This window comes from Trichomycterus rosablanca, chromosome 15, assembly GCF_030014385.1.
Source record: "Trichomycterus rosablanca isolate fTriRos1 chromosome 15, fTriRos1.hap1, whole genome shotgun sequence".
NCBI classification, from domain to species: Eukaryota; Metazoa; Chordata; class Actinopteri; order Siluriformes; family Trichomycteridae; genus Trichomycterus; species Trichomycterus rosablanca.
The window spans coordinates 17,863,663-17,884,621 of record NC_086002.1 but is presented as its reverse complement, the minus strand read 5'-3'; the positions used below and the strand labels follow the sequence as shown (position 1 = coordinate 17,884,621).

General features: G+C 43.2%; 1 protein-coding gene and 1 long non-coding RNA gene across 3 annotated transcripts; one reads left to right on the top strand and one right to left on the bottom strand.

Moving 5' to 3' along the window:
* Window positions 1–4,459: 4,459 nt before the first annotated feature.
* Window positions 4,460–5,149, top strand: LOC134328263 (uncharacterized). The gene is made up of 2 exons (XR_010014726.1): window positions 4,460–4,498; window positions 5,000–5,149. It is a non-coding gene; the product is annotated as an uncharacterized LOC134328263 (long non-coding RNA).
* On the bottom strand, window positions 5,148–19,378 carry LOC134328246 (eukaryotic translation initiation factor 4 gamma 3-like). Of its 2 annotated transcripts, XM_063009332.1 has the most exons (5): window positions 19,318–19,378; window positions 12,826–12,947; window positions 12,667–12,730; window positions 12,318–12,556; window positions 5,148–5,485 (listed from the first exon to the last, which is right to left on the bottom strand). In XM_063009332.1, exons 2-5 carry the CDS (start codon window positions 12,907–12,909, stop codon window positions 5,480–5,482), a joined length of 393 nt encoding a protein of 130 aa, XP_062865402.1. In that variant the 5' UTR covers window positions 12,910–12,947; window positions 19,318–19,378; the 3' UTR covers window positions 5,148–5,479. The 2 variants fall into 2 exon arrangements, with proteins under 2 accessions (XP_062865402.1, XP_062865401.1); XM_063009331.1 differs by lacking the exon at window positions 19,318–19,378 and having other exon boundaries at window positions 12,826–14,254.
* Window positions 19,379–20,959: the final 1,581 nt, after the last annotated feature.

Sequence of the window (20,959 nt, the reverse complement as noted above, 5' to 3'; positions counted from 1 at the left end):
TTTTATTTTTCTCTATTAGGGATGAATAATATACAGATTTAGCTTTTATAAGTGCATGTTTATACTCAGTTAGAGCATCTTTCCAAGCAATCTTATACACCTCCAGTGTAGTGTGACGCCACTTACGTTCTAATTTCTGTGCTGCTTGTTTAAGTGCGCATGTGTGGTCATTGTACCATGGAGCAAGTTTTTTCTCCCTAATCAGTTTAGTTTTGAGTGGGGCTACGTTATCTAAGGTTGTGCGCAGTACGGTCTCTAGGTTTTGAGTTGCCTGATCTAGTTCTTTAGGTTCTGATGCTGATATATTTGGTAATTCTGGTAGGCAGTTTATGAACGCTGCTGCAGTTGCAGATGTAATAGTGCGCTTACATTTAAAACGATTTGGTTGCTGTATATTATTGGACAGGGACACTTCATATATTAGTAGGGAGTGATCAGAGATTAAGTCATTCTGTGGTATAATTTCCAGGTTGTCTATGTTTATACCATAAGTAAGTATTAAATCTAAGGTATGTTTACAGCAGTGAGTGGGTCCTGTTACATTTTGGGTGATGCCTAAGGATTCTAAAATAGAATCAAACGCAATTTTGAGTGGATTACACTTATCCTCATAATGAATATTAAAGTCACCAACAATTAGAGCTTTCTTAGTTGATAAGACTAATTTAGAAAGAAAATCAGCAAATTCGTTAAGAAATTCTGAGTAAGGACCAGGGGGTCGATAAACAGTAACCAGTTTAAACATACTAGTTTTATCAGATGAACATTTATTGGTTATGTCAGAGATGAGAACTTCAAACGAGTTTGTTATGGGAGTTGATTTTACAGTAAGACCTATGTCTTTATCATAAATTGCGGCTATTCCTCCACCACGACCGCTAAGACGTGGCTTATGTTCATAACTGTAACCCGGAGGAGATGCTTCATTTAAACCTAGATACTCATCAGGTCTAGCCCAGGTCTCGGTTAAACACAGGGCACTAAGACAATTATCTGTAATTATTTCATTTACAATTACTGTTTTGCATGCAAGTGACCTGATGTTTAGAAGTCCTAACTTTAGTTTAACTTTACTAGGGTTTTCATGATGCTCATTTAGATTAATTTTAATTAAGTTATTATGACATACTTTTTGATTTTGTTTTGGCTTACACCTGCCACGGTAAACAGACACAGTCTCAATGGTTTGTGACCTAAGGATTCCAGGTGACGTCCGATGGCGACTCGCAGACAGTCGGTTAGGCCTGTTAGTCTGCTGCCTGGTCTTGGCTCTGGATAGTCATTTAACACTATCTGCCGCTACACTAACGCGGTGGTAAAGCCTGTCACCTATGCTGCAAGAAATGCGAGCAGCACCCTCCCACGTGGGGTGGACACCATCCCGCTTCAAAAGACCAGGCCTTCCCTCAAAGGTGGACCAGTTATCTACAAAATCAATGCAGTTTTCTGAGCACCATTTAGACATCCAGCGGTTCAGCGACAACAACCTGCTGTAGGTTTCGCCACTGGGTCGAATCGGTAAGGGGCCAGAGCACACTACTGCCTCAGACATCGACCTAGCTAACTCACACACCTCTTTAACATTACTCTTAGTAACCTCAGACTGCCGTAAACGAACATCATTAGTGCCGACGTGGATAACAATCTTCGAAAATCCGTACCACGATCCGTACCAGTCTGGCTTCAAGGCAGCGCATTCTACGGAAACAGCTCTTGTAGCGGTTACTGAGAAGCTTCATGCAGCCAAAGCAGCCAAACTGTCATCTGTCCTTATTCTTCTTGACCTCTCTGCAGCCTTCGACACAGTGAATCACAGCATTCTCCTGACCACTCTCTCCAACCTTGGAGTAACAGGTTCAGCATGGCAATGGATGGCCTCCTACCTGGAAGGGCGCTCCTACCAAGTGTCATGGAGGGGATCCATATCTCCACCATGCACTCTCTCAACCGGTGTTCCTCAGGGCTCTGTACTTGGCCCACTTCTTTTCTCTATCTACACCCGCTCTCTGGGCAAGGTCATAGCCTCCCATGGCTTCTCCTACCACTCCTATGCAGATGACACTCAGCTCATTCTATCATTTCCTCCTTCAGACACGCAAGTCTCAGCTCGCATCTCAGCATGTCTGCGAGATATCTCACAATGGATGTCAGCTCATCATCTGAAACTTAATCCCAGTAAGACAGAGATGTTGCTCATTCCTGGAGATCAGTCTCCAACCCAGGACCTAGTCATTTCTCTGGATGACTCCCAGATCAGACCATCTGATAAGGCAAGAAGTCTTGGTGTTGTCCTTGATAACCAGCTGACATTCTCTCCTCATATAGCCAACATGACAAGATCATGCCGGTTCCTCTTGTACAACATCAGGAAGATTCGTCCATTTCTCTCCAGGGAAGCTACCCAGATTCTGGTGCAATCACTTGTAATCTCACGGTTGGACTACTGCAACTCCCTTCTGGCTGGAGCTCCCATGTCCACGATTAAACCCTTACAGCTCATTCAAAATGCAGCTGCCCGTCTGGTTTTTAACCAACCTAAACACTGCCACATCACCCCACTGCTGCGTTCTCTTCACTGGCTTCCTGTAGCTGCACGCATTCAGTTTAAAACACTGACGCTCGCCTACAAAGCCAAAAATGGACCAGCCCCAAGCTACCTTCGTGGCCTTATCAAACCCCGCTCTGTACCACGCAACCTCCGAGCCTCTAGTCTATCTCGACTTGAGCCTCCATCCAGGACTAAAGGAAGACCAGCATCAAGGCTGTTCTCTGTTCTAGCGCCCAAATGGTGGAACGAACTTCCTCTGTCTGTCCGAACATCTGAGTCTCTTGCTGTCTTTAAAAAACGAATAAAAACCCACCTTTTTACTAAACACTTAGGCTGACTTGTACTTATTTACTAACATTTTGTTCCATTCTTTTCCATTTAAAAAAAAAAAAAAAAAAACAGGTTTTAGCAGATTTGTGTTCTTTGACTGTTGTTTTCCTAAACTTGAGAAATGAAATGTTCACTATAGAAGCACTTCTGTAAGTCGCTCTGGATAAGAGCGTCTGCTAAATGCTAAAAATGTAAATGTAAATGTAAATGAAAATCTACGATTAGCATTAGCCAGCACTTTCAGGTTTGCTCTGATGTCAGGCGCCCTGGCCCCCGGAATACAAGTGACTATGGTTGCTGGTGTCTCTATGGGGGTTGCAATACGCACGTGTCGGAGCTGAGAATCTCCTATAACCAGAGCACTTACATTAACAGGCTTCTCAGCGGGTGGCTCACTGAGTGGGGAAAACCTGTTGGACACGTGCAACTGAGATGGTCGGTGCTTTTCCCTACGACTATGTCGCCGAGACGTCACCCAGTCGCCCCGCTGTGAGGGCTCTAATGCCGGAGTCTGGGGTTCTGTACCTGAACTGCTGGCATTCGGGACTGCTACAGCTGAATCTAAGCCCTCACTAGTAGTAGTCTGTTCTAACGCCCGAATGCGCCCTTCTAACACTGAGATCTTCTCCGTTAGACTAACCACTAATCTACACTTATCACATGTAAAGTTATCACTAAACACGGAGAAGGAATAACTGAACATATTACACTCGGAACATGGATACAAAGCTCCTGCTGGGGCCATAGTAACAAAGAAATATACTTAGCTTTACAAGATGAGTTGGAGATGATGTTTATGTTGGATTCACCGGCGCTTCTGCTGGTAGTCACAGAAGAACGGCTTTAATTCCGGATGAAACAGGCGATGATAAGCTGGAATACAAAAACCACCAACCAAACAACACAAATGCGCTTCGTTCGGACAAAAGCGGCTGTAATTCTAAAGGAAAACGGTGTTATGCGCTGGTGTACAAAACAAATAAACGCGCTTCCTACGAACAGAAACGGTTATAACTCCCCACAAAACAGAGGTGTTTTAAGAGCTGAAATACAGAACACAACCAAACACAAACGCGCTTCGTGCGGACCGAAAACGGTTTTAATTCTGGATAATTATGATGTTTATGCGCTGTAGTACAAAAACAAACAAAACCGGCTTCGTTCGGATGCCGGTAGCAGAAGTTTCCTAGTTTCCAACACAGCACGAATTTACGTTAGTAAACACAAGCGCTTTTTTACGATAAACAAAATAAAACTAAATCAACAACACACGGAAGATTAACGTATAAATTATATGTTTAAAACATACGTAAATAAAAAGTTATTTAGCTAAAGGCTACAAACAAACAACTAGGCTAGCGTCTCAGCGTGCGTACCACCGGAAGTGACGTCAAGGTGGTATGTCAGGCTTTTGCTTTATTTACTATTATATAAAGTGTGAACATTGCATATTTACCATGCATAATGTAATGTTTTAAATTTAGGTTTCTGAATGATTTGCAGTGTTCAAGAAAAAGCCACATACAATGACAGCTTTCCCCTGGTGCATCTATTGTAGCTGAGATTCCTCCACCAGAATCCAGCAAGGAAGCAAGTAGTGTTAGAACACCAAGCAGTAAGGTAAAAACATATCTGCAATATCAACATATCAATATCATAGTACCAACAAGTCTGCATTTAATATGGTGCACTTATTGTGTATTGATATTATTAACACTAATGTTTTTATTTAGGCTTAATGTTCAGTGTGTCAAATATATTTTCTATTGGATTGTATAGAAATTCATGCCAGCTCGTGTGGAGAAAGATAACAATGTATTTGATATTATCTTTATTTTTATTACTCCTATAATTAAATTATAAGGACAATACTATCATATTAGGACACCGTTATAATTATTGAGTTAATGCATTAAATATGGCCCTTAATTCCAATTCTGCTTTGTTCACCTGCTATAATAACAACAGCTTGTTGTGTGTTTAAGCTGTTGTAAAAATATGATTGACTACACTTCTGTAAATACATTTGCAGAGTGGTATGTACATGCATATAACAAGAAACATTGTAATCTATACAAAAGTCAATGTTTATTTTGCTTTTTGGTGTTTCTTTCTGAACAGGCTGATGCAGACTTTACCACCTATGGTTAAGACAGCTGGTTCGCCCTCTCTTTGTCCAAGAACATTCTTTCAATGGCTCACAGGACAGGAACACATCAGACCAGTTCGTCTGTGGATATTTGTGCCCATTCAATAAATAAGTAAAACAAACTGTGTACTGTTATTTATTTATATGTAACATATATGAGAATAGAGTCAGTACAAGTATCTATGAGAATAGAGTCAGTACAAGTATCTATCAGAATAGAGTCAGTACAAGTCAGAGTCAGTACAAATGTTACATTTGCCACATTTGTTCCGGGGTCATGAAAGGGGATGGTGATTCCAGCCTTCAACAAAGATCTGAAGGTCGGGGAAGAAACACAAGATGTACCAGAAAGAGGTGCAGGGTATTTTGCAATGTCCAGCATCCCATTTTGTTCATGCAGGATATCATAATATGTGGAGGTCACAGCTGTCCACATATCAACCAACAGCCTTTCAATTCTGTAAGACAAAATAAATTATTTAAAATGTAATACTTTGTTGACTGAATAACATCTGTGAATTCAAGGACAACAATAGCCTTAAAAATGTAGAAACAATAAACAGTGTAGGGAAATCAATGTTGAAGGAATGTATAACTTAGACAATCAAGGACATTTGTGCCAGTATGCCCAAATTTGGCCAGTGGGAATCCTAGCATGGATTTAAGTTCATTCACCAATTTAGGGTGTCCAGTCACTTGTGGAACTGTCTGTACTCTGATGGATGACATTCTGGTTTACACATGTTCACTCACAAACATGTGAATTTGCCTGAGGGCATTTAATATATCTTCGGGAATATAATTGTTTTTAAGCTAATTAATCAATAATAATCATTTCATGTGTGCAAATGAAATGTAAATAATTCAGATCAGTACATAAGGCAGACTGCTTACTACATACTGGTATTTATGCAGCTACCTCTCCAAAGCCTTAGTAAGGCCTAGACAACAAGAAACTTAGATAATTAGACATACAGGTTAAAAGATGAGTATAGTCAGAATATGCCTTATTGTTAAAGCTTTAACAAATTCTACCCTTTTAAAATGATGATTTTATGTACGAGCTCATTGGTCGAAGCCGAAAACACATTTTGATTGGTCGAGCGCAAGGGCAAGTGCAGTTACGAGAGCGAGCAAGAAATATCTGAGCGCGAGCGCAGTTTGCTTTGAGTGCGCGCATACGATCTGAGCGCGAGAGCAGCGTTTCGAGCGCGCGCATGCGATTTCGTGCGCGAGCACAACATATCCGTGCGCGAGCAGGGTGAATTCGTGCAAGAGCAGAGAAAATCCTGCTCGCTCACAAATAAAATGTGCTCTCGACTTTTGGCACTAATCTGACGCCATAATAACTATACTGAAAAACCAAATTAGGATCTTTAGCTTTTTAGTGACTTTAAAAATGAAGTTCAAAATTATGTCCAGACATCATCCCCATCTAGTGGTGCTAGAAATAAGTTACATCTTGTAGATGTGGTATAGATTTGTGACATTATTGTTATTATTTATTTATTTATTATTACTGTCTTAATTATTTGTTGTTGTGTCTGTTTACATAAAAGTCTCAAGTGGAGGACCAAAGCAATTCATTCATTTATAGACGGTGGTGTTTATGCTTTTATACTTTAACCTGTAAACAGTTTTCAAAAAAGAAATGATTTAAATATCAACAAACACGACAACAAATAATCAAAAATATAACAACAATAATAAAAAATAAGTGAATAATACACTGCTCACAAAAATTAGGGGATATTTCAAAATGAATATGAAGCAATAAAAAAAACAATCATTCGATTTTTTTTTATTAAACAAGAACATCAAAAAAGCAAACGACAAGTCAAAGAAAGTTGTTTGATTATGCAATTGAGATGCAAACTCAGTTATTGTGATTGAGTAGCAAGTGACATATTGGTGGGGGTGAACAGAAGCATGTCAAGCTGAACGAGATTGCCACACTTTGACTGTTCAGTAGGGTGTATGGTCACCCAAGACTGCCAAAACACACTGACAGTGATGGGGCATGGACAGGACCAGATTGTCCAGCAGTTCTTGTGGGATCCTCTGCCACTCTCGCTCCAGGGCAACTTCCAGCTCAAGAAGTGTTGTGGGAGGCATTGGACGGTTTGCCAGACGTCTTCCCAGTGCATCCCAAGCATGTTAAATGGGATTGAGGTCTCAAACGTTAAGGCCAGTCCATGTGTTCGATTCCTGCCTCCTGAAGCATGTTGTTGACGAGATGCGCACGGTTGGGCTTTGCATTATCGTCCATGAAAAGAAAGTTGTTTCCAACTGCTCCAGCATAGGGTACCACTATAGGGTGCAGGACCTCATCTCGATATCGGACAGCAGTCAGCGATCCGTTTCTGATGACGTGGAGGTCGGTACGACCACCAATGCTGATGCCAGCCCACACCATGATTCCACCACCACCGAAGGAGTCCCTTTCTCGCATGAAACGTGGATTCTCCCATGTTTTCCTCGTTCACGCCAGATCAGGACAAGATGATTGTCAGGCTGCAGACTGAACCGTGACTCATCAGAGAAGAGGACAGTTGAGCACTCATCACAGGTCCAATGACGATGCTCATCAGCCCACCTTCTACGGGTTCTACGGTGTTCATTCAGCAGATAACTGAATGCATACCATTGGTCACCGGACATGCAGTCCAACACGATGGAGCCGATTTTGTATGGTCTGGGTGCATATTCGTTGTCTAGTGGCAGCAAGAATCTGTCCCTGCAGCTCTGTTTCATTGCTGCGCCTGTTCCTTCTTGCCAATAAGGTCAAGTAGTGGTCATCTCTTGCTGTTGTGTGTGTCTGTCGCCTGTGTTTGACCACCTTCAAGACGTCCTATGGCTCTCCAGGCTTCGCAGTTGGGCAAATTGTGTTGCAGGGGCATTGCAAGGGCTGGGAAATTGCAGGATGTGCACTGTTAAGATCAGGGAACGTGCAGATACTCCAGTACTTCCAGCCTTTTTTATAGTGCATTTTCACCAATGAAATAAAAGTTGGTTTGACTTTCTGATGTTCTTGTTTAATAAAAAAAAAATCAAATGCTTATTTTTTTATTGCTTCATATTCATTTTGAAATATCCCCTAATTTTTGTGAGCAGTATATATATATATATATATATATATATACAGTGTATCACAAAAGTGAGTACACCCCTCACATTTCTGCAGATATTTAAGTATATCTTTTCATGGAACAACACTGACAAAATGACACTTTGACACAATGAAAAGTAGTCTGTGTGCAGCTTATATAACAGTGTAAATTTATTCTTCCCTCAAAATAACTCAATATACAGCCATTAATGTCTAAACCACCGGCAACAAAAGTGAGTACACCCCTAAGAGACTACACCCCTAAATGTCCAAATTGAGCACTGCTTGTCATTTTCCCTCCAAAATGTCATGTGACTCGTTAGTGTTACTAGGTCTCAGGTGTGCATAGGGAGCAGGTGTGTTCAATTTAGTAGTACAGCTCTCACACTCTCTCATACTGGTCACTGAAAGTTCCAACATGGCACCTCATGGCAAAGAACTCTCTGAGGATCTTAAAAGACGAATTGTTGCGCTACATGAAGATGGCCAAGGCTACAAGAAGATTGCCAACACCCTGAAACTGAGCTGCAGCACAGTGACCAAGATCATCCAGCGTTTTAAAAGAGCAGGGTCCACTCAGAACAGACCTCACGTTGGTCGTCCAAAGAAGCTGAGTGCACGTGCTCAGCGTCACATCCAACTGCTGTCTTTGAAAGATAGGCGCAGGAGTGCTGTCAGCATTGCTGCAGAGATTGAACAGGTGGGGAGTCAGCCTGTCAGTGCTTAGACCATACGCCGCACACTACATCAAATTGGTCTGCATGGATGTCACCCCAGAAGGAAGCCTCTTCTGAAGTCTCTACACAAGAAAGCCCACAAACAGTTTGCTGAAGACATGTCAACAAAGGACATGGATTACTGGAACCATGTCCTATGGTCTGATGAGACCAAGATTAATTTGTTTGGTTCAGATGGTCTCAAGCATGTGTGGCGGCAATCAGGTGAGGAGTACAAAGATAAGTGTGTCATGCCTACAGTCAAGCATGGTGGTGGGAATGCCATGGTCTGGGGCTGCATGAGTGCAGCAGGTGTTGGGCAGTTACATTTCATTGAGGGACACATGAACTCCAATATGTACTGTGAAATACTGAAGCAGAGCATGATCCCCTCCCTCCGGAAACTGGGTAGTGTTCCAGCATGATAATGACTCCAAACACACCTCTAAGACGACAACTGCTTTATTGAAGAGGCTGAGGGTAAAGGTGATGGACTGGCCAAGCATGTCTCCAGACCTAAACCCAATAGAACATCTTCGCGCTCCTCCACCTTCCGCTTGAGGATGCCCCAAAGTCTCGAATATCCGCCAGCTCCGTGATGTCGTCATGGAGGAGTGGAAAAGCATTCCAGTGGCAACCTGTGAAGCTCTGGTAAACTCCATGCCCAGGAGAGTTAAGGCAGTTCTGGGAAATAATGGTGGCCACACAAAATATTGACACTTCAGGAACTTTCACTAAGGGGTGTACTCACTTTTGTTGCCGGTGGTTTAGACATTAATGGTTGTATATTGAGTTATTTTGAGGGAAGAATAAATTTACACTGTTATATAAGCTGCACACAGACTACTTTTCATTGTGTCAAAGTGTCATTTTGTCAGTGTTGTCCCATGAAAAGATATACTTAAATATCTGCAGAAATGTGAGGGGTGTACTCACTTTTGTGATACACTGTATATATATATATATGTGTGTGTGTGTGTGTGTGTGTGTGTGTGTGTGTGTGTATATATAACTACTTGCATGCACACACACACACACTCCCATGCATACACACACACTTAGACTTGTGACACGTAACTACTCGCATACACACACTCATACACAAACTTACATGCACGTACACTACCACGCGCACACACGAGATCCACACACATAAACACACACCTGCACGCATGCATACTCACACTCATACACATACATACACACACACTTAGATTGTGACACTTAACTACTCGCATACACACACACACGCATACATACATACACACACACACACACTTAGATTGTGACATGTAACTACTCGCATACACACACACACACACTCGTACACAAACTTACATGCACGTACACTACCACGCGCACAAGCAAGAGATCCACACACATAAACACACACTTGCACGCATGCATAGTCATATATACACAAACACACACACACACAAACTCCAATGCATGCATACAGTGGGGCCAAAAAGTATTTAGTCAGCCACTGATTGTGCAAGTTCTCCTACTTAGAAAGATGAGAGAGGTCTGTAATTTTCATCATAGGTACACTTCAACTATGAGAGACAAAATGAGAAAAAAAAATCCAGGAAATCACGTTGTAGGATTTTTAAAGAATTTATTTGTAAATTATGGTGGAAAATAAGTATTTGGTCAATAACAAAAGTTCAACTCAATACTTTGTAACATAACCTTTGTTGGCAATGACAGAGGTCAAACATTTCCTGTAAGTCTTCACCAGGTTTGCACACACTGTAGCTGGTATTTTGGCCCATTCCTCCATGCAGATCTCCTCTAGAGCAGTGATGTTTTGGGGCTGTCGCTGGGCAACACAGACTTTCAACTCCCTCCACAAATTTTCTATGGGGTTGAGGTCTGGAGACTGGCTAGGCCACTCCAGGACCTTAAAATGCTTTTTACGGAGCCACTCCTTCGTTGCCTGAGCGGTGTGTTTGGGATCATTGTCATGCTGGAAGACCCAGCCACGTTCCATCTTCAATGCTCTCACTGATGGAAGGAGGTTTTGGCTTAAAATCTCACGATACATGGCCCCGTTCATTCTTCCCTTAACACGGATCAGTCGTCTTTGTCCCCTTTGCAGAAAAACAGACCCAAAGCATGATGTTTCCACCCCCATGCTTCACAGTAGGTATGGTGTTCTTGGGATGCAACTCAGCATTCTTCTTCCTCCAAACATGACGAGTTGAGTTTTTACCAAAAAGTTCCATTTTGGTTTCATCTGACCACATGATATTCTTTCAACCCTCTTCTGGATCATCCATATGCTCTCTGGCAAACTTCAGATGGGCCTGGACATGTACTGGCTTAAGCAGGGGGACACACCTGGCACTGCAGGATTTGAGTCCCTCTCGGCTTAGTGTGTTACTGATGGTAGCCTTTGTTACTTTGGTCCCAGCTCTCTGCAGGTCATTCATCAGGTCCCTCCGTGTAGTTCTGGGATTTTTGCTCACCGTTCTCATGATCATTTTGACCCCACGGGATGAGATCTTGCGTGGGGTCCCAGATCGAGGGAGATTATCAATGGTCTTGTATGTCTTCCATTTTCTTACAATTGCTCCCACAGTTGATTTATTCACACCAACCTGCTTGCCTATTGTAGATTCACTCTTCCCAGCCTGGTGCAGGTCTACAATTTTCTTCCTGGTGTCCTTCGACAGCTCTTTGGTCTTGGCCATGGTTGAGTTTGGAGTCTGACTGTTTGAGGCTGTGGACAGGTGTCTTTTATACAGATAACGAGGTCAAACAGGTGCCATTAATACAGGTAACGAGTGGAGGACAGAAGAGCTTCTTATAGAAGAATTTACAGGTCTGTGAGAGCCAGAAATCTTGCTTGTTTGTTATTGACCAAATACTTATTTTCCACCATAATTTACAAATAAATTCTTTAAAAATCCTACAATGTGATTTTCTGGATTTTTCTTTTTCTCATTTTGTCTCTCATAGTTGAAGTGTACCTATGATGAAAATTACGGACCTCTCTCATCTTTGCTGACTAAATACTTTTTGACCCCACTGTATGTCTTTGTCCAGTTCACGTTTTAGCTTTGTTCATTTGTCATTAGCATTTAGTTAAGTCTTAGCTTTGTTCAGGCATGTTTAGATTAACATGTATTATAGCTTAGAGGTTAACATAGGCCACATGTTTGTCTGTCTTGTCATAACCTGTCTTATATAATCTTGTCTTGTCCTTTGTTATTAAAAACATTTAGTTTAACATTTAACATTTAGTTTTAACAATCTAGCTCATAAATGGATGTTTTTTTTTAGGTTGTCCCTAAGGTGGCGCAGCAGTAAAACATGCTAGCACACCAGAGCTGACATTTTGAACTCCTCTGCTTGAAAGTCAACCCTGCTATTCGGCAGGCTGGGGGCCAACATAAACAACAATTGGCTGTTGTTTATAAATGGTGGGAGCCAGATTCCAGATTCCACACTGCCACTTACTGAAGACAGAGCAAGAATTTCTGGAGCTGGGACAGGAGACACAGCTTCCACAGGAGCACTCTCAGTGGGCAGTTCATTAGGTGTGGAATCAGTAACAGATCCCAAATCTCTTGATGGGAGCATCTCAAGATCCTTTTGCTCCACTTCCTCTAAATCAGTGCAAATCTTTTCTTCTGCCACTGGAGGGGCAGAGGAAACTGACTTAGATTGTACATCCTGGACAGATCTGGTGTCAGAGTCTATAGAAAAATATGAATATAATTAACAATAAAATAATATTGTTCTGTTTTTATGATAGACAGTAGCTAGTCGTGCATGAAGTTTCTATATTATTACAGAGTTTTCATACTTATTCCAGACAGAAACTCCTGTGTAATGTCACGTCCTCCCTGGTTGGGGTCTCTAATTCTGATCTGTAAGTAAATCAAGTTGGAATTTGTAAGTACCCACAATTTTTACACTGAAATTAAAATGTAAATATGAAAGTGCTTTTTTTTTTATTTATTACCTGCTTACGAACTCTTTTGAGCAGTGGAGACAAGGCTTGCCCTTGAGCCAGTGGTGCCCGATGCTGCTGGACAGGATTAGTCATATTAGATGCCACAGACGGTTGGTATGGAGTATAGTACCCTGTAGAAAAAAGACCAGCACATAATCCCCTCATCGTCCAGCCTCAAATCAGAAATCAACTATGTATGAAGGAAAAGGTTGCTCTTTAGAGGTGGATTTAGAAAACTCATCAAACTTCATGTAGCCCAGTTAAAATTTGGGCATAAATAATATTTTGTTTACATTATGTTTGTTGTTAAATGGTAGCAAATAAAGAAGTTCTTACTCGTTCTGTAAATAATGTTGTGTGATGTAAGAGGGTAAAACACCTGTTTAGGATATATCTCTTGGGATGCGGAAAGACAAACGAACAGTGAGTCTGATATTAACATTTTGCAGTTGATTAGTGACATTGTTTATGCTGTATCCCCCGTGAACGTCTCTGGAGCCTTCACGCATGGACTTTGAAGGCTGTTCGCTAACTCAGCGACTGTGCCGATTACAGTGGATTTAAGGTATCAGATAAACTCAGATTTTTTTTATCCAAGATCAAACGGAAAAAGACTGGTGGATTTCTACTGTTTCATCCGTGTGAAGAAAGAACGTGGACAGCGGACTTTATTGCACGTGAGTTGAATTTCACCACAACTGACCTAATATACTTTGTGATCTGGGCTGATTGGGAACGTTAGATCAGGTCTGCAATGGTGTTTTTGGGGTTGCCCATTTGGGTTTTACTAAAACGACTTTTGTGTTTTTTGTTTGTTTATTTAGTTATTTACAGAACTGCTGGCTTTAGGAGGGAGTAATGAGATTTTGAATATTATCGATTGTAATTTGAGTGAATCTGTATTATAACATTTTCGTAAAATATATTGGGGTGTGATGCAGTATTGTGTACATGAGTAAATACAGTAATTAGTTTGTTTAAAGTTCTGTGTTGGACTTATTAGTATTATTAAGGTTAGTATGATTAGTATTATTAAGGTTTACAAGTTTGATATGTCAGGGATAATTGTAACACAACGGATTGAGGACCATTTCAATTCCTCCGACCCTCGGCGTATGTGGCAAGGTATTCACACAATCACAGACTTTAAACCACATAATACCACTCCCTATGCTCACAACGACTCACTCCATGATGAGCTCAATAGCTTCTACTCTCACTTCGATCGAGGTAATAACATCGTTGCCCTCAAGACAGATCTTCTTCCCGATGAGCAGCCAATCACACTCTCCACTACGGATGTCTACGACATGCTGAACAAGCTGAATGCTAGGAAGGCAGCTGGCCCTGATGGAACACCTGGGCGCCTGCTCAAAGCTTGTGCTACACAACTTGCTGGGGTCTTTACTGACATTTTTAACCTGTCTCTGGCCACGGCCGTGATTCCAACAAGCTTTAAGACAGCCATCATCGTGCCAGTACCAAAACATTCAACTGCTTCAGCACTGAACGATTTCCGACCTGTTGCACTCACTCCCATCATCTCCAAGTGCTTCGAAAGACTAGTTCTCTTTCACCTGAAAGCACATCTATCCACTACATTAGATCAGCATCAATTTGCTTATCATCGCAACAGATCAATAGAGGATGCTATCTCCACTGCACTTCACACTACACTGACCCACTTGGACTGCCATAACACCTATGTTAGGATGCTCTTCATTGATTTCAGTTCAGCATTTAACACAGTGATTCCATCCAAGCTGATCTCATCATCATCAGCACGTCACTCTGGACTGGGTTCTGGACCTTCTAACTAACAGACCTCAGTCTGTAAAATTAGGCAGACTCCACTCATTCCACATCACCCTGAACACTGGCGTGCCACAAGGCTGTGTGCTGAGTCCCCTCTTGTACTCCCTGTTCACCTACGACTGTGTTCCTGTTTATGGCTCCAACTCCATAATCAAGTTCGCGGATCACACCACGGTGATAGGCCTAATCAAAGACAATGATGAAATGGCCTACAGGGAGGCGGTTCAGCAACTGGCTGCATGGTGTGAGAACAACAACCTGGAGCTTAACACAGGGAAAACAAGAGATTATTGTGGACTTTAGAAGAACAGGAAGTCAGGCACACGCCCCTATCTGTATCAACGGTGCTGTAGTAGAGCGGGTTCCCAGCTTCAAATTCCTCTGTGTCCACATCTCCGAAGATCTCTCTTGGTCCCTCAACTCATCAATCCTGGTCAGAAAGGCACAACAGCGCCTTTACTTTCTACGGAGACTCAAGAAAAAACACCTGTGCTCCAGAATACTTGTGGACTTTTACCTCTGTACCATCGAAAGCATTCTCACAAACTGCATCTCTGTGTGGTACGGCAATTGCTCTGCAGCTGACCGGAAAGCTCTCCAGCGGGTGGTTAAAACCGCCCAACACATCACTGGCACCCAGTTACCCACCATACAGGACATCTATTACAAACGGTGCATGGGCAAAGCGAGGAACATCATCAAGGACGTTTCTCATCCTAACCATGGACTTTTTACCTTACTTCTGTCTGGCAGGCGTTACAGGAGCCTCTGCTCTCGTACCAGCAGGCTCAGGAAGAGCTTTTTCCCAGAGGCTGTAACCCTGCTAAACTCTACCACAACAATTTTCTTCACTGTGGATCATTTGTTTTAACTCATCTTTTTCTGGATAAAATGGACCGATTATCTTAAAAGATGCATCATTTTTTACAAGAAATACAACCCCAAACTGTTTTGTTTTATCTTCAATTTTTACTAGTCTGTCAAAAATGTTCATGGGAAATCTTAAATTTTTTTTCTTAATGTTGTTGTTACTTTTTGTACTAGAGCTGATTTGGAGCTTTTTTCTTATTCAATATTGTAACGCTGGGGAAACTAACCAGACGCTCGCAGAGTTAAAAGATAAGCAAAGTTTATTTATGAATCCGGAATACAGATCGACACGGACAAACAGTCACAGAAAAGCACAGTACAGCGAACATACCAAGTACGAGAATCCAAAACAGAATCGTGTAACAGTCCAAGGGTCAAAGCCAAAATAGCAATCCAATCGTGCTAACTAATCAAGAGGGCAAAGGCAAAACTCACAAAACCGGAAAACAGAGCAATAGGTCAAAACGAATAAATCCAAACAAAGTCAATAGAAAACCGCTTAGTACGCAACTAGGTTGGCAATACCTCGCAAGGGACAGGACGGAACAAAGGTGTATAAATACAAACAGACTTGATTAACTCAGGTGCAGGAAGTTAGAACTCTGGAGACGAGGAACGTGAACATGGTATGCGATTGGCTGGCGGTGCACTTGTGACCGTGATGTCATGGAGCGGGGTATACTGGGGATTGTAGTTCAGCGGAGCGGAGGAGATGGAAGGAGAACCCGAAAGCGTGACAGTACTCCCCTCCAAAGGGTCCGAGACGGTCGTCGGGTGAGGACGACCACGAGGACCGAACCCCTCGCAACCAGTGTCATCTCGGGAAACACTCCTGGAGCTGCCGCGGGACTGGACGGGAGCTCGAGACCTGGGACGACCACGTTGACTGGAACTGAGGGCCCGACCTCCAGGAGTTGTTCGACGACGACCTCCTGCTACACTCAAGGCGGTTCGTCTAGGACGACCCCTTGGTCTTGGTGCAGGACGGGAAGGATGACTACGGTGGAATTCTTCTACCAGGATAGGATCCAACACATCCATAGCGGGGACCCAGCTGCGCTCCTCTGGACCGTAACCCTCCCAGTCGACCAGGTATTGTATAGCTCCACCCCTCCTCCTGGAGTCCAGTAGCCGCCGGACAGCAAACACAGGAGCGCCTTCGACGACAACGGGAGGAGGAGGCGTGGCCTCGGGCGAGTCCTCATCCAACGGACCCGAAACAACCGGCTTCAAAAGGGAGACATGAAATGAGGAACAAACACGATAGTGAGAGGGTAAGTCAAGCTTGTATGTGACATCATTGATTTTACTGAGAATCTTGAACGGGCCAATGTACTTTGGAGAGAGTTTTTTACACCCCTCAGGAAACCGGAAGTCCCTGGTCAACAACCAGACTCGTTCCCCTGGAACGAAGGAGGGATTTTCACCTCGGTGCCTGTCAGCCTGGCGCTTGTATCGCCGAAGGACCGCCTCTATCCGCTGGTGGGTCTCCTCCCAGACCTCCTCACTCCTCCGCATCCAATGATCTACTGCTGGAACATCTGATGGTTCAAAAGACCAGGGCAAGAGAGGGGGCTGAAAACCAAAAGTACACTGAAACGGAGTGAGATTTGTTGACGAACTGACGAGAGAGTTCTGGGCTTTTTCTGCCCATGACAGATAACGGGACCAGTCGTGATGATTATTGCAACAATAAATTCTTAGAAATTTACCCAACTCCTGATTGACCCTCTCACACTGACCATTAGTCTGAGGGTGGTAACCGGATGACAAACTGACTGAAATACCTAACTTCTCCATGAAAGCAGACCAGACTTGTGATGTAAATTGGGGACCCCGATCAGAGACAATGTCTTCAGGGATGCCGAATAGACGAAATACATAGTTAAAAATACTTTCTGCAGCTTCAAAAGCAGTGGGAAGTTGAGGAAATGGTATAAATCTGACACCCCGAGAAAACCGATCCACAATAGTCATAACCACCGTATTTCCTTGAGATTCGGGCAGATCTGTAACGAAGTCGACTGCTAAATGAGACCATGGACGAGTGGGTATTGGGAGAGGCATGAGCTTGCCGGCTGGAAGAGTACGAGGAGTTTTACATTGTGCACATATGGAGCATGATGCAACAAAGCGGTGAATATCTGACATCATATTCTCCCACCAAAAGCGATTAGCCAGCAACTTGTAAGTACGTGCCTCTCCTGGATGGCCCGAAGTAACGGAGGAATGGGCCCATGTCATCAGCCTAACTCTACAATGAGGAGGTACAAACGTTTTGTCTGGAGGGCATTGTTCCGGGGGTTGGATCTCACCGTTTATCTGATCAATTTCATCACAAATCTCCCATCTAATGGGAGCTACAATTACCTCAGAAGGTAAAACGGTTTCATCTGACCGATTAGTAGAAGGTTCCCCTTCATACATACGAGACAAAGCATCCGCTTTGGTATTTCGAGTACCAGGATGATAGGTAATTGTAAAATCAAACCTGGCGAGGAATAAAGACCAGCGAGCTTGACGCGAGTTCATACGTTTAACAGATCTTAAATATTCCAGATTCTTGTGATCGGTCAAGATAACAAAGGGGTGACGAGCACCCTCAAGCCAATGTCGCCACTCTTCGAGAGCCAATTTCATGGCCAGCAGTTCCCGGTCGCCTATTCCATAGTTCTGTTCGGCAGGTGACAACTTATGTGAATAATAGGCTACTGGGAACAGTTTACGGGGTGAACCATGGTACTGAGAGAGAACAGCCCCAACTCCCACATTAGACGCATCAACCTCTACAACAAAAGGCTCAGAAGGACTGGGATGCTTCAACAATGGCGCGGAAGTAAATAAATGTTTTAACTTGTTGAATGCCTTCTCAGCTAAGGGTGTCCACAGAAGTTTCTTAGCATTGCCTTTAAGTAAGGAGGTTAACGGGGCTGCTACGGTACTGTAATTCCGAATAAAACGTCGATAGAAATTTGCAAATCCCAAAAACTTTTGCAAATCCTTTACTGACTGTGGCTTGGGCCAATCCACTACTGCTTCTATTTTATGGTCATCCATGACCACCCCCTCAGAACTAATGATGTACCCCAAAAATGAAATGGAGGTGACATGGAATTCACATTTCTCAGCCTTGACAAAGAGTTGGTTGTCTAACAAACAAGAGAGAACCTGACGGACATGAGCGATATGCGAGGTTAAGTCAGAGGAGTAAATCAGAATATCGTCTATGTAAGCAATAACAAACCGACCAAGCATGTCACGTAACACATCATTTATGAAAGACTGGAAAACGGAGGGCGCATTACGAAGTCCAAAAGACATCACAAGATATTCATAGTGCCCCCTAGTGGTGAGGAAAGCTGTTTTCCATTCATCACCCTCTCTGATGCGCACCAGGTTGTAAGCACTACGCAAGTCCAGTTTGGTAAATATGGTTGCCCCTCGTAACTGTTCAAGAGCCACAGGGACTAATGGAAGAGGGTATGAGAAAGGCTTGGTTATCTGATTAAGACCTCTATAATCTATGCAGGGTCTAAGGCCCGCGTCCTTCTTTTTAACAAAGAAAAAACCTGCAGCCGCAGGAGACGTGGATGGGCGAATAAAGCCTTGAGCCAAAGCCTCCTGTACATATTCTTCCATAGCTCTTTCCTCCTCTTGAGTGAGCGGGTAGACACGTGATTTTGAGGGAATTTGATTACCAATCAGGTCAATAGCGCAATCATAAGACCTATGAGGAGGAAGTTTGGTGGCATTATTTTTACTAAAAACGTCTGACAAGTCTGAATATTCTGGTGGAATATGTACAGGAGTGTTTACCTCGGGGCTCTCAACCGATGTAGAATTAACCTTCATGGTTGGCAGAGACAGGCAGTTAGCATAACAGAAATTGGACCAAGACAAAATTTCTCGTTCGGACCACGAAATAAGAGGATCATGTTTCTTTAACCAGGGGAGGCCTAAAATAATAAAAAAGTCAACATTGTCCAACACAAAAAATCTTATCTCCTCAGAATGAAGGGCACTAATGTTCATCTTGACAGGCGCCGTAACTTGGCTGACGACTCCCTGTGCCACTGGGTCTCCATCCACCGCTGAGAGTCTCAACGGTTTTTCCAGTGGTTCCAGCCGGATTTGTAGTTGACTGACGAGTCTTCTTTGGATAAAATTCCCCTCTGCTCCGGAGTCAATCAAAGCTGGAAAGACAGAGGGAGAATTTCGGCAGTATAAAGTGACAGGCAAGAGCAAAGACTTAGTAACCATACCCGGAGTGGGACTACTCACCACTTTAGCGTGTGGAGTGAACTCCACACGCTTTCCCGGGGACGGAGCCGATGATTTGCGTGGACGCGCCTGACAATCACGTAAAACATGACCAGCAATGCCGCAATACATACACAAGCCTCCATGTATTCTACGAAGCCTCTCCTCCTGTGTCAGACGGGTGGTGTCACACTGCATAGGCTCCTCCGGTGAACTCTCCACCGGAGCTTGATTGCGGATCAAACAAGTTTTCGACTGGAAACATTGAGAGTGTTGAGCAACCGGATGTGTTGTAGGCTGGGAAGCCTGCCTGCTGGTGGTTTGAGTTCCTTGTTTGAGGTGATCCAGACGAATAGCCAGCGAAATGAATTCATTCAAAGATAATTCATCGTCTCGGCAGGCCAACTCCGTAAGAATATCCGATTTCAGTCCATTACGAAACATAACGAGCAAGGCGGGTTCGTTCCAACCACAACCGGCCGCTAGAGTTCTAAATTCTAATGCGTACTCGGCCACGGAGCGCACCCCCTGACGCAGCTTTACTAGTAATTCTCCCTGAGATCTTCCCTCACGGGGATGATCAAAAATGGCTTTAAAATCTTCCAAAAATTTACTGTAAGTGCTATTCTCTACTGAAGACCAGACAGCAGTAGCCCAATCCAAGGCTTTCCCAATAAGGCGTGATATCACAAATGATATACGAGACTTGTCCGAACTGGGAGGTGAATTGGAGAAAAAAATTGAACACTGTAAAAGAAAACCTCTACACAGTTCGGGTGAGCCATCAAACTTATCTGGCTTGCTGACTGGAAAAACATTGACTGAGGCAGGTACCGGAACAGCAACGGAACTAGGAGGTGGAGGGCTGAGATTTAGCTGAGCTATCTGTGCAGAGATATCTCTCAGATTAGCTGAGATCTGAGCGAGCTGAGTATGCTGCTCAGACTGCTGACTAGACAAAGATCCAACAGAACTAGTCAGTGATTCGAACAATTGATTGTGCTGGCCTAATAACCTGCCCTGGTTACTAACAGCCTGCTGCAAATCCCTGAACTCCGCCATCTGTCGGCTAGGCGAGGTATTCTGTAACGCTGGGGAAACTAACCAGACGCTCGCAGAGTTAAAAGATAAGCAAAGTTTATTTATGAATCCGGAATACAGATCGACACGGACAAACAGTCACAGAAAAGCACAGTAC